Source organism: Acromyrmex echinatior, chromosome 15, assembly GCF_024713525.1.
Source record: "Acromyrmex echinatior isolate Ae372 chromosome 15, ASM2471352v2, whole genome shotgun sequence".
Taxonomy (NCBI): domain Eukaryota; kingdom Metazoa; phylum Arthropoda; class Insecta; order Hymenoptera; family Formicidae; genus Acromyrmex; species Acromyrmex echinatior.
Window position 1 is genome coordinate 4082049 of NC_141866.1, and position 13579 is coordinate 4095627.

A 13579-nucleotide genomic window follows, 5' to 3' on the forward strand; every position below is an offset into this window, starting at 1 on the left:
AAACCGTTAATGCATTTTTTCCGTGAATAGTATCGCTTTCGTTTGTAATACGTTAATTTTATCTCAGGAATAACTAGTATAATGTAAAGTAGGCTATTGCAGATAAGAACAAAATCTCTTTCTATTATAGCTGATTTATTAGGTTTTCGCATAAGGAACTTTTTATAGCCACGCGAGAGAATGGTTAAAAAGAGAGCGCGATGAAAACTCGGCGCATCTCAAGTATCTAGCAAAAACCACGACATAGTATTAACGGTAACGTATTCTCGCCTGGCGTAAGTTGCATTTGCTTTTCTCCATTAACGGGATTCGTCATGGCAGTGCGCTTTCATCTAAAATGCGATGGTAAAACCGCGCGGGTGCCCACCCGTAAAGCTCTTATCTCGCGTCACTTCCTCCCGACGCCTTTATCTTGGTTCGCAACCGTGTAAAAGTACACGAGGGTCTAGACGATCGAGCCCGACATGCCACCTCAGGAAATTAGCAGTTTTATTATAACAAACAATCTAGGGTACCCGAGACACCGGAGGGGTGTCGGATGTTTACGTTGCGGCTCCTCGTCACTTTTCTTCGCACGATAAGACAACTCGCGAGGGATCGCAGGAACACGACGAGCACCGTATGTATGTGCGTATGTGTGTGAGACTCGCGATATAATATCCATTGATTTTTGCATTGCTCCAGGCAGTGGATGCCGAGGCTGACTTGCGAGGACGTAGGGATGGGTATTAATTTCCGTTTAGGGAGCGTTAGAGGGTGCCAGACTGGTGAGATGCTGCGGCGCGGCCGTTAAGATAAGATAACCACTTAACCATCGGGATTCTACGCGAATCTCACTACTCTCGCCCTCTTTTGCACTGTCTCGCCATATACACATATATGTACACATACATACGCATTGGTATTATACCATCCATGTCGCTTCTATCTTTCTCGATCACTCACTTGCTAGCATAAGGGCTCGCTTCCCGCCATCGACCTTAACCATCTACCATCTCTTTCTCCATTAGGGCTATCTCTAAAGTGTCCTGTCTCGACTTCTCTCACACTCTTATGATCGGGCATTCAAAGCGATATCGACAGCTCGTTCTCGTTGGACGCCGAAATGGTCGCGACACTGCGATGGCAGTTTGGAAGTATTATTGTTGCCCGAGAGATAGCGATCCAATTTACAGAACGGCATTACCTACTCGTCGAGCAAATTGTCTGCGAATTGTATATAACGACGTGATTCTTGATGCGAAAAAGGGAAAAGTCTAAATATAAAATCGTTGCTAATGAGGCAATTGATTTGGATCGATGTTTGTTTAACTATGCAAACAGTCTGAATACATGATTAAAAATTTGCATGACTTTTGACATTAACGGGATGGAAAGTTTATTTTTGAATCATCGGTCTAGCGTGAGATCTTGTTTGTACGTCACATATGCTCGGTAATGGAGAAAATAGGCAACTATTAAGAATTTATTAATATACAAAGTTATGAAAGCCGTCGTTAACGAGTCAGCAATATGTAGAACAGCCTGAAATAACTTAGCTTATTTTTAACGATAGAAAATAATGTTCCAAAAATAAATAGCTTAGTAATGGACAATTTACTCATTGTTTCTTTTTCATATTGTTCAGTTTAAACAAACTCAAGAAAATAAATTTTTACAAAGTTCGCGGCTGTAATATTTTTAAACGTATAAGCTACGTATATTTAATAGGCGCTATGAAAATCGCGTAATGATATAATACATTACATGATCATAATTAATAACATCATTACGAAGGGATTACGAAGAGAAGATTTAAGCTCTTTAAGAAAACAGATTTTTATTGTTTTTACGATTTCACAGAATCTCTTCATGCATTATTGACATGATCATGAAATGCGTAAGTAATACAGCGCCTTTTCTTTTGATGTATGATATATCAATCAGACAAAGGACCACGAATGTATAAATCCAGACACGTTCTATTGATCGTAAAATGATTCTATCAATATAGCAATCGTCGGGCATCGTTTAACGTCAAGAAGCCAAGCTTGATATCTTTTCTTTATAAGTTTGGTATTCTGAACGGAATACGCCTGCCGAAATAAATTACAGCGCTATAGGTAACAGCGAGAGAGCTTACGTGCACACGTTCCGTGGGATTTATTGAAGTGGCGTATTTGTTTAGAGATATTACGTGTTTGTCCGCATACTAATCGCATATCGAGTTTAACCGCGATTACGAGATCGGCAAACGATAGCATCGAATAATCTCTTAACGAGGCGGTTGAATTAAAGGTGCATTTGAACTAAACAGTTTATTATCATAGATAATTTACATATACTAATTCCCGTCAATTTCCCTTTTTTACACTTATGGCACAGAATATGAAATCTGATTTCAGCACAGTAAGAGCAATGTTGCTGAAGAATCTACAAATTTAGCTCCAGATACAGAAAATAATTTTATGGACCCTCAAAATAATTTTGTAAAAATCTTAAGTATGATGAGCAATGCTCTAAAATGTTTCGATCGATATATTCCAGCAACCATATTTTTTCGTCCTACCTAATTATTTTGATGGTCTAGTAAAATTATTTTCAGATCTGTTTTTTAGCTAAATTTTTAGATTCTTCATTAAAATTGCTCTGTGAGGAGAAGGAAAACAATGTCTTATTTGTTTCATCGTACACGTGATTCAAGCAATATGCATAGGCACGTGTTAAAAAAATTTTATTACACAGAAAAACATGTATAATAAAATTCTAGAAACTAAAATTTTCTGACGCGCGTAATGCATTTTATATATTTATGTTTATACGCAACGGTGCTCGGTATTTACGTTATTTTTTTTTTTACATTCGTTTGCACGCCATACTAATCTGAGAAAAATGTTAAACTTGTTAATGCAGTAACCGGAAATACAAATAGTGACGTGAAAGGAGCGTGTTAGGCGTAGAGACGAAAACGAGAATCGAAATCGTGAAACGGGTTAGCCCGACAAAATCCGTGAAGTGCTAGCGAAAAGATTCCGGGCACAAAACGATCCTCCATTAATTAGCACCGGAGTGCTTTTTGCCATTTCCATTACCATGAGTACATCTTCGCCTCTTTTCCGCAAAGGCTGCGCGACCTGTCCCAGCAAGTTTACACATTTCCCAACTCTGTCCAAAAGTGTCTCCCATGCATTTCACTTGTTTCATGTTTTTTATTAATTTTTCATGGCGCTGACCTGCTTTTAATTAACGCATTCCCGTCTTCTTCCTACTTTGGCATATTCCGTTGTTATAAAACGTTCCACGTCCTTTGAATATTATTATAATTATTATATCTAAAAAATTTTAGCATATTTAGCTTTTGCAACGATGCTTTTTAAATTTTCAAATCAATTCTAACAATTCTGAATTATCTACACAAAATTGCCGTTTCTTGTCCTTTTTTTGGAATTCTGTTTAAATGTCGTCACTCTTTTTCAACAATTTAACAGATAATTTTTCAAACTGGGAAATGGAACTGTCGCACAACGTACATATATATATATATGTGTGTGTGTGTGTGTGTGTGTGTGTGTGTGTGTGTTCAATTCGCGGTTAGGATTACAACGCAGGAAAATCAGAGAGTTTGTTGCTTTAAATTAAAATAATCTGTTTTCAGTCGACTGTCTCTCGTATCGCCCTTTCTATTTCCCTCCTCCCTCGTTCGAGCTAAACCCGGTAATCACATTACCACTTACTTTTGTACGAAATCCTTGCTGCAGTTCTGCTCACCGTGCTCTTTTCGCACGAACGCAAAAACATACAAAACGCGTATTTATAGAATTACATCACAGAGCTGTGCTACATTCAATAATAATAAATTCTATGGTTCGAATAAAATCACGCTCGAATCTGTTATTATTTGTCCGATACGTTTTCCGCATAACGCATACGATTCACGCATGTGCCCTTCAGGCAATGTCGTAAACGGGTTATTTATTGCAACGCACTGATATGTGGATAATTGAATATAATTTGATTTGCTAATTGGTAAAGAATAGCTTGATCTGTAACGCGTAGATGGACGTTTACGTAAATTAAATAATCCCGCGCAATGAAATCTGGAACAAGAATTTGCTGCATCGTAAATTCCCGGATAAGAGGAGGGGAAAAAAAGCACAACACTTCGCGGGGCTTTAAGCGATATACTATCCCACGGAACTTCCCTCCCAACGCTTTAAAGCAGACCGATGCAGCTAACGTGTCAAAAAAGAGCGAGTCCTCCATCATATTCGTTCTAAATGGAATCAGACAGATCGATATGTCATCCACGAAACAAAGTTTAGTTTTCATAGTTCATGTGCTCGATAAATTGGAGAGGTCTTGTGTAAATCCTGTAAATTGTCCTCCTGACTACTTCTCCTAGAAAGAGAAGAGAGATAAGATAAGTTCTATGGAATGGATGTCCGAACGCATCAAAATTTGATGCTGAAAAATAAAGACGTACTGAATAAGGAATGGTGTTTTTAAGCACAAAATCACTCACGATCGAGAACAATGAGCTGCAGTGATTAATAAGTTGTAGCCTACAGTCATGAAGAGATTAATTAATTAAACGTTGGTAGACGATAATACGATATTTAGCCAATGAGAGACAATGAATAATTATGCAATAAATTGCTATTTATTTAATTAATGAAAATTCAAGGATAAACAGATCTCGGAGAAAAGTGTCAGTATTCTCGACATGATTGAGTAGCTATGTCGGCTCAACATCTCGTTGAATTGAATCAGGTACGCGAGCGAAGTGAGGACAAGTGGAAACATTGTTTTTCTCGACTTGTATTGCTCGATAAATTGACAGCGGTTTCCACCTGACAGACATAATCTGCCGTTCTCTGGAGATCCTGACGTGGGTCGCAGGTTGCACGAAGGGCAATAGGGTCATTTCGTGGAGAAGGAGAAAACGGGGTGGCTCGCGCAACTTCAAGACGGGACAAGTAGCAGGTGGCTAATGTCAGGAACGTGGAACAGAAGGGAAAGGAGAGCCAGCGAGGCATCCTGAAGATGGGCGAGGAGAAGAAGGCGTTTGGAGTGTATATGATGCCGCTTAGCGGCGGGTGAACGACGAAGATAACGCACGTCTTCTCGACGACGGCGTCGCAATACGGCCATCTCGGCAGCTCTTTTAATTAAGTGGAGTCAGCTCGACTATCCGTGCACTTCTTCGGCGGCTGGTAAAAACTTAGCCGGGGAAGATATTGGGTTGTCGAAGAATACCTTGAGTGATGTATGGTAAAAGCGAGAAGGGGATACGTGCGACGAGTCTGCTCTTGAGCTTCGCCAGATAAACGAAAAATATTACATAAATGTGCTCTTTTTGACCCACGTATTTACAAGCAAAACTGATCAAAAGCAATTAATTAATTCCGCATCGCACATATTTGCTGAATATATGAATATTATGTTTATTCCCGCGTATATATCAAATGTAATATAATATAAATTATTATTTAAATTATTATTTTCAAATTGTAAACTTTAGTAAAAGAGGACAGTTTGGTAGCTTCTTGATTTTGAAAAACTTTCTTTCGCCCGATCATTTATCATTGTTAATAATGAGCCGAATGAAATATTTCGAGTGACTAATTAGTCACCCTGATAGCTAATGTCGCCATCGCGAGTCTTCAATTTATTTCGATAGGTTGTTAGCGTCATTATTAATTGTCGACTGTCGCTTCGTACGTTTCTCCAGTTGCCTCCGTCCGTGCAAACAGTTAAGTTAGGAAAGCTTCAAGGGTTTGCAAGCTCAACTGTCTGGCACTCATTATTTCTCATCGTTCAGCAAGTCGTTAATTACTGTCTTCCGCTATATCCCGCGAAAAAGGATGGGAAAGCGCCGGAGCTGTCCATTTCTACGAACGAACTTCACTTTGCTATTAATCCGGTTAGAACAACAGTGGCTTGGTAAACATACGCGAAGTTCTCAGAGTTCTTTCTTTTCTCTGTCAGCCTCACTTTCTTCATTCTACTCAGTCCAAGTATTAACTTTTTGCATAACATGCTCAATTCTCTTCTAACGTTTTATTCCTCATCCTTACTTTCTCGCCTCTCACCAACAGCACTTTTATCTATAGAGATTACTTACTGCAGAATTCACTTCTTACCTTGTTACTCTGCGCCAACCATCACAAATCGTTGGTCTGATTTCTTAGATAATAGCCGGCTAATCAAGTAATGAAAGTTACGTGTGTACGTTTCCTTCTTCAATTTTTCTTTCTTCTGCACAATCTTCTTCTTACAAACGTATCGCAATATTTCGAGCGGGTAAGATTTGATAATTGATTGATTAATTAATTTTTAATTTTCCACTTTATAACATGAATCCGATTTCAAGAAGCGAACCATTGTGCATAATAAAGAGCTGGGTTTAATGTTATAGACCATACATCGTGAAAGTCGTGTAAACTGTCCACCGACGAGGACGGTAAACGCGCGACGTTAATAATTCTTGTTGTTCCGTAGGACAGGAGTCGGAGCGGAATTTACGACAAAGTTAGACATTCCGCGTTAGAACGAGGTGCGAGACATCTCTTTCGCCGGAAAACGTTTCTACCGGGTTCTCCCGCTACGATGGAATGCGACGTCAGAGAAAAATAGCGTCGCCTGTACATGCATTACAAGATATTTCTCGTTATTTTTCGTATTCATTCCGAGCATTGTATTGTAATGGGGAAAAATTATACGATGTCTGTCATGCATATAATTTATTTATCACTGTAATATAAAGCCGCTTACTAATTATCTCTACGAGCTTTCTTTTCATAAGCGTAATTATCGTTATAATTACGCCAAGTAATTAACGTGTACAATTTCCACGGTTTGTGTGAAGGGCCGGATAATCGTTCAAGAATTCACGAATAAGAGCGCATAACGAACAATCTCGGAGCGTTCTTTTAATCGCCCTAGCACGATCTCGTTTGCGTAACGTCTCTTCCTTAAAGGAAATATTTGATCGCCGTATTTTCTCCTCTAGTTACGCGCGCGTTCGTATCTAAACCGACGTACGTAATAGGTAGGTATAAGCTGTTTTGCGCGATTGCTCAAAAGCGCCCTGGAAAAGTGACCTGAAAGCGCAGAGTAAATAGATGTGCACGTTTGGTTTATTAGAGTTAGAGACGAGACTTTGGTATTAAACTAGGTCGGGAGTCAGGCAAAGAAAAATCGCGATTGGAGAACAAAATTATCGTCATTTATCAAATTATTAATATCGCGATAATTCGCATCGATGCGCACAAGATTATCTAGAATATTAAATTTTTGACTTTCAATTTTTGTCGTCACATTTAATGACATCTAATGATTGAAAAGAAGCAAGATACTTTTGTATGTTATACTGAATTGTACGGTAACATTTTCTGCAAATCATATACCGGAATTATATATTACTTTCCTTATAAAAAAATAATTTTCCTTGTTATTATATATCCATATATTATTTTAAAATATCGATATACTAATGTATTGTATCATCTCAATGTGCTAGATGAAAAGAAATGCCGTATTACGAAGTAATTTCTAATACAATAAATTTACTTATAACGTATATGATAAGAGAAAATCATTTTTCCGGAATATTTAACGATTTATATTATATATGTGAATATATAGACAGTCTGTAATGACTTAATATTACGGCGATGCTTAATTATGTGATATCTTTACAACCTTGAGATCACCCTGTTGATCATAGAAGTTTGACGGTGCGAGAGCAGCTTTGAGCCTACGGTTCCTATAGAAGATGAACATGATCGCCGCGAGCAGCATCACAATTACGGTCGTCAGGATGCCGATAACTAAACCGACAAACTGCTTCGATTCCGGCTCCTTGCTCTTATCTGGAACTGAGAAGGATACATATATGTAGAGTATCTATCTAGTGTGTGTGTATATATATATATATATATATTGTATATATATATATAAATGAGTGGATGTGTATATGTAGTAAACAGATGCACCCGTCATGTTCGGGGATACGGAGGGATTCGATTAGCTCAACGATTAACGGTTACACTGCAAGCTCAGTGATCTTGCACATTGTCATTGGTTTAGGGATTGCACTCTAGAGATAATTTAATTAATCGTAACATCAATCGTAATTCCTAAGGATTTGAAACTAGCCTTTAAATGTTTAAGCAATTATTTAATAGAATCTTTTCTGTTTTTTCTATCTAATTATATTGTCCGATAAAATTTGACTTTTTTCTTGTCTCTAATGTGAATAATTATTTTATGTATATAAATTATTATATATAATTATGTATATAATTATTTCCAACGTATTTCTGTCTATTGAATACGAATCTGTTAGTAAAAGTTGACTATTGCGTCAGTTTTGAGAAAAATTATATCAAAGAGGCAAAAAACGACTATTTGGATGACCAGTTTTCAAAAAGTTATACCACTGGCAACTATTTTTTTTTTAATTTCATACTACATGAAAGTATCAACTTTTAGCTTTAAAATGCATTTTGGTTCATTTCAATGAATTTTTTTCCGCGATATAACAATTTGAATATAATGCTTTTCTCATGTAACATATTCCATCCAACAAATAAAGTTTTTAATCGAAAATAATTAGTCTTATTCATTTTATTACAATTGATAAACTTTTAGATAATCGCGACTGTCATTTTGAATCAAGCAAGTGGAATATCGATAGTAACGATAACTGTACTGATATAACAAAAGAATTTTCCATTAATAATATTTCGACGCCGCTACAAACAGCTGAACCGCGAGTGTACGTGATAGCGGATTCACTCGTCCATGATGCTTGCATCAAGCAACACGACCTATCACCGTAGATAATACCGCTGAGGTAACCTCACATAATGTACGATGGGACGATAATGATGATTGCGTTCATCACGGAGCTCGTAACTAGATCACGGTTGATCAGTGCCTGGCTGAACAAAAACAATATCCGCTGATGGCTTTCGTAGTTCACCGCAACAGTCTGATCATCGCTTGAGTATTTTATGAATCAATAAACGCATAAGAGAGAACAATCTAATAGTCACATTAAAACTTTTTTTTAATTCCACGATCGGCAAACATTTGTATTCATAGTTTTAATATCATCGAATAGTATCAAAATGAAAATATTAAATGCATTTGATTTTTCTTTGAAATAGAGGATATTAAAGTCAATCGATCAATAAATACAGTCAATCGATCAAAAAATAATTATCCAATAGCAAGAAAGGAAATACATTCATCTTAATATTTCTTTATAAGAGAAAGAGTTATTCGCGCACAGATATCAAAACTAATTGTAAGCTGTAAACTTTATTTAACAAACTCTGATAAATTTTTCTCCTTGTTTTTTTCTCCAAATAAAAACATCAGAGAGAAGAGAGTTTAATTTTTCAGATAAAGATATATCCGCGACAAAAAAATTTCCATTTTGCTTCATGCTCTTTTTGAATTCTCAATATTTCGGTCTCGTTTCTTTCGGCAAACCAATTTTGGCATAATGTTATAGAACACCAGCCGACAAGAAAGTATAACGTTATTCTTCCTAGTATATCGTTGAACGTCTGTTTCATTACTTCGCAGATTATTACCCGCGTTGGCGCACATTTGTACCTTTCTGCGCGGTGTAATATGTAATGAGTATTCGTCGTATACGTCGCGCTTCAAGCGAGAAAACATAAATACCTCGTCCTGTTTTCTTGCGCTTTACCTTGGGCGAATTTAACAAGCGGACACGCAAAGAGCATTTCGCGCCAGCAATGTATACAAATACAAACCTACATTAAACGAGCACGCGAGCTTGAACCTAGCAATAGTTACGAAGAAATTTCAGCAATTTCAACATCGTCGCTGTGTGATCGAAAAATTTTGCGCTCTGTAATGCGAGAAACGTCAGTAAAAAGAAAACACAAATTAGTTCAATCAATATGTTCATCTTTAAGAATATTGAAATCAATTAGCATTAAAAGTTTCGTTAATGAATCTTGATCTTTTTAACGATATCTCGATACCGCGTTTCGACATTTCAGTCAAAGAAAGTTAAAGAATTAATCAGGTTAATTGCGCGGCTTTTGTGAGAGTAAAAAAAAGCATTTCGTTCTATTGGTTAACAAACTCAGCGTAGTCAAGGAACAAAAGCGACCGCTCTTTTTCTTCCGTAACGTTTCTTTTGCAGGTAATCGAGGACGTCCCTGGGACTACTCGATGTACTTTTTCGCACAGTTCTTTCGATCTGATGGGGTTTTCTAGCCTCATCGTCACCGTTTTTCCATTAATTGCGGTGTAAGGACATCGCGTCATCAGAAAGAAGATTTGTTGAAGGTGCAAGTTATTGACTTTTTGACTATAATTACAACTAGAGTTCCAAATGTAGGATCAAACACAAACTATTTAATATATTTCAGATTTCTTAAATATTTGTATTAAAAAAATTTTTATATTTCAAAAACATGTATATTTATATTATATTTGCATTTATTTTTATTAATCAAATTCAGTTTCAAATCTGTTAATTAAATTTACAATTTCTAATAATATTATTAGAAAACTATGTTAATTTTGTACTCGTTCATGAAATATAGAGAATTTCACGATTGACACGTATTATATAAAATATTCCAATTAACATTTTTTCATGTAAATATATGACTAGTAATAATCGTAATGATCCTTTTTTTGACACAATTCTTTTGTGATATATCGAGTTCATTGTTATAAAACATGACAAGGGAAAAAAGCGTCGGTGAAAAGAACGTCAATTACGCGGAAAATTATGAACGTAGTTTACCGGTATAACAATGGAAAAATCGGACGGTAGACTTACAGGTGTTATCTTTGCTTTCCTCCTTATTAAAAGTAGCCTTCACTTCGTCTCTCTGCAGTGGACCCTCGTTATTTTGATAGGGGCTGCCGGTCGCCAGTACAATAGCGCTCTTGTTCTTCGCCTCCTCGTCCTCGGTATTGTTCCATTCGGAGATAACTGTGCATTCAGGATTAGAGGTAATGAAATCCGCGCTCGTCAAGCTCATATTAAACATTCAGGCGTAAAAAACATTTATATATATATATAAAAGTATGTATGTGTGTGTATGTGTCATATAGTGAGAAAAGCACTTGAAACTAACTGAACTAATTAATAACTCGGTAAATTTTGTGCTATAAAATCATCGATAATACACAACTAATCTAATAATTATTAGAAGCGAATCTAATTTTCGTAAAATTAAAAAGAAACATGCAATATTCAAAAACAAGTTGAACGTTACGCTTCATCTTCTGACAATTTCTCATCAAATCGTACAAATGTCCTTTGTGGCCGGTGTCGATATAAAATTTCATTTGTATGTGGGATCGTTTTCTATGACATCGATCGTTTGAAAACGAACAAATATCGTGACCAGAATTTAATTCGTGTCACACGCAGCTGGAATTTCCCGTTAGGCAAACTGAAAATTAGTACCGCGGCAGTTTATCGACTAATGGACACCAGAAAATATTCCAATTTTCGACCCGTTAGACGCGGTTTATACGCGCGATTTATAAAAAGAAAAATTAATCGAAGTGGGACCCGAGCTTGCTTTCGGAGTTTTTGGCGCGGCGCGGTTCGCTCGGTGGAAAACTCGATGCCGCGCTAAAGGGAGGAACGGGTAAGGGGAGTGATATATTTTCCTATCGATGACGCGGCTCAACGAAGCGTTTGTGCGACGTGAATACGAGTTATGTGGTATACAGGTGACGAGGAACATTGGTCGCCTCTGGGCCGGTCGGTCCAACTTATCGCTCGTAGTCGAGGACGGGGAGCACCGGAGTACGTCGAATGATTAACGACATACCCACTCCCGCGGTTGGCCCTGGTGCAACGAAGCGACACGGAACTTTCGAAAGCTTGCATTACCAGAGACCAGCAGCTAAGTTCCGTCTCTCGGATCGTTTGAGACGGATTAAAAGAAATATTGGTGATCGATATGCGGTTTTGGACGATGTTGGATTAAGGTAGCCATTGGGCAAGTTGTCGTAATAGTTGCGTTTTGCCGCTGCGGAACCGCGGAATCGACCTTCTTGACTGAACTTGAGAGATTATACGGGAATACCGGTTTCACGGTGCTACGAAATACATTGTCTAATTGTAAGCTATATCACACGGCGATGAGAAATGCGCTTTTAATTCGTGAACAAAATTTATGGACTTTTTCGTTTCTAAAAGTTACAGCGAACAGAAGTGATTACAGTTTTTATCCTAACTGTTTGTATTTGTATTTAAAGATCCTAAGGCTCTCTCTTAAATAAGCTGCAGTGTAGTCGTAATAGCTTTACAAACTCATAAATGTTTAATAAAGTTTCTTATATATATACAATTCTAATTCAGATCATTTCCTGATTATCTCTATTGGTAGCGTATTTTTCGTTCTGTAATATTCCGTGTACGAATTATCTCCGATCTTTATATAAAAATTTAAGTTATTTTCTATCAAAGCCTTAAACAATTTAGCTGGATCTTAATGCTTGTATGATTCTTGTGTAAATTTATATACTGCGTATGTAGTCCCCAGAAACGCGCGCCAAAATGGTTTTTTGGTCTTGAAACATTAACTCTATTAAACAACTGCAATAATATCACGAATTGATTAACAATTTAACAAATATCTCTCCGTTTCTGAGAACTACATATGTAGTATATAAATCCTACCGTTTAAGGCTTTGATTTCTACAATTTGTGATATCACATATATTATTCTGTAATATATTATATTGTTTTCTATCACTTATTTTCTATCAATTATTTTCTGCGCAAACACAACCACTGTTTCTAAATTGCAAGAGATAGAAAAATGTTATACATTGAGAACAATTGACAATCAATACTTTGTTCTTGCTTGTAAGGTTGCGAAGAAGTTTCGAAAATAATTGGAAATAATTGAAAATAATTAGAAATTAATTGGAAAGAATTAATTGTTGTTCGATAATATATTGACATAACACATTAACAGGAAATTAATGAAAAAATTATATGTTGCATGTCAGACACGTATAATTTCGTACAAATAATTTTGAAAATGAAATACGTGCAAGTTTTATGTGCCACTTGATATGGTGACAAAGAAAATCACTCGCTTCAGCGTTACGCTGCCGAAGTTATCTTTCTCGTGAAAGGAAAGAACAGCGCACTGAGAGAATGATTAACGACGGCTTCGCTCGTCTGGTTCGTGCAACATTCCGGCTTTTCGAGACAAAACTTTTTGAGAGTATATATTCGAATGTGTGTGTATATGTGTATGAATGTGTGTATGTATGTGTGTGTGTGTGGGGCAAGTAAGTTTCGTTTCCGGTTTGCGACCACGTGCTCTCATTCGCACAACGTGCCGTGGATACTTCTGCTTTTTGCTTTTCGCGGTGCTTTAAAGTCGAGCAAACAACATAGGACTAAACGATTTCAGAAACTTTAAATGTTTCTCACGGTCTTTTCTTTGGAATACTATTATCCGAGCAATTCCGATAGTAAATATGTATAACTGCGACAGATATTTTCCTCCCTTAGCGATCATGTTATATTTATTGTTAAGATCTAAAGAAAATAAGAGTAAAA

General features: G+C 36.8%; 1 protein-coding gene across 5 annotated transcripts in view; it reads right to left on the reverse strand.

Annotated features, from left to right (window-relative positions):
• The window catches only part of Ddr (discoidin domain-containing receptor 2), a 312832-nt gene that overhangs the window by 110523 nt on the left and 188730 nt on the right, over positions 1–13579 (reverse strand). For all 5 annotated transcript variants that reach the window (XM_087413785.1, XM_087413783.1, XM_087413781.1 and 2 more), the window contains 2 exons: positions 10820–10975; positions 7684–7859 (listed from right to left, as the gene is read on the reverse strand). In XM_087413785.1, coding sequence (XP_087269911.1) covers positions 7684–7859; positions 10820–10975 — 332 coding nt within the window. The remainder of the gene's footprint in view (positions 1–7683; positions 7860–10819; positions 10976–13579) is intronic.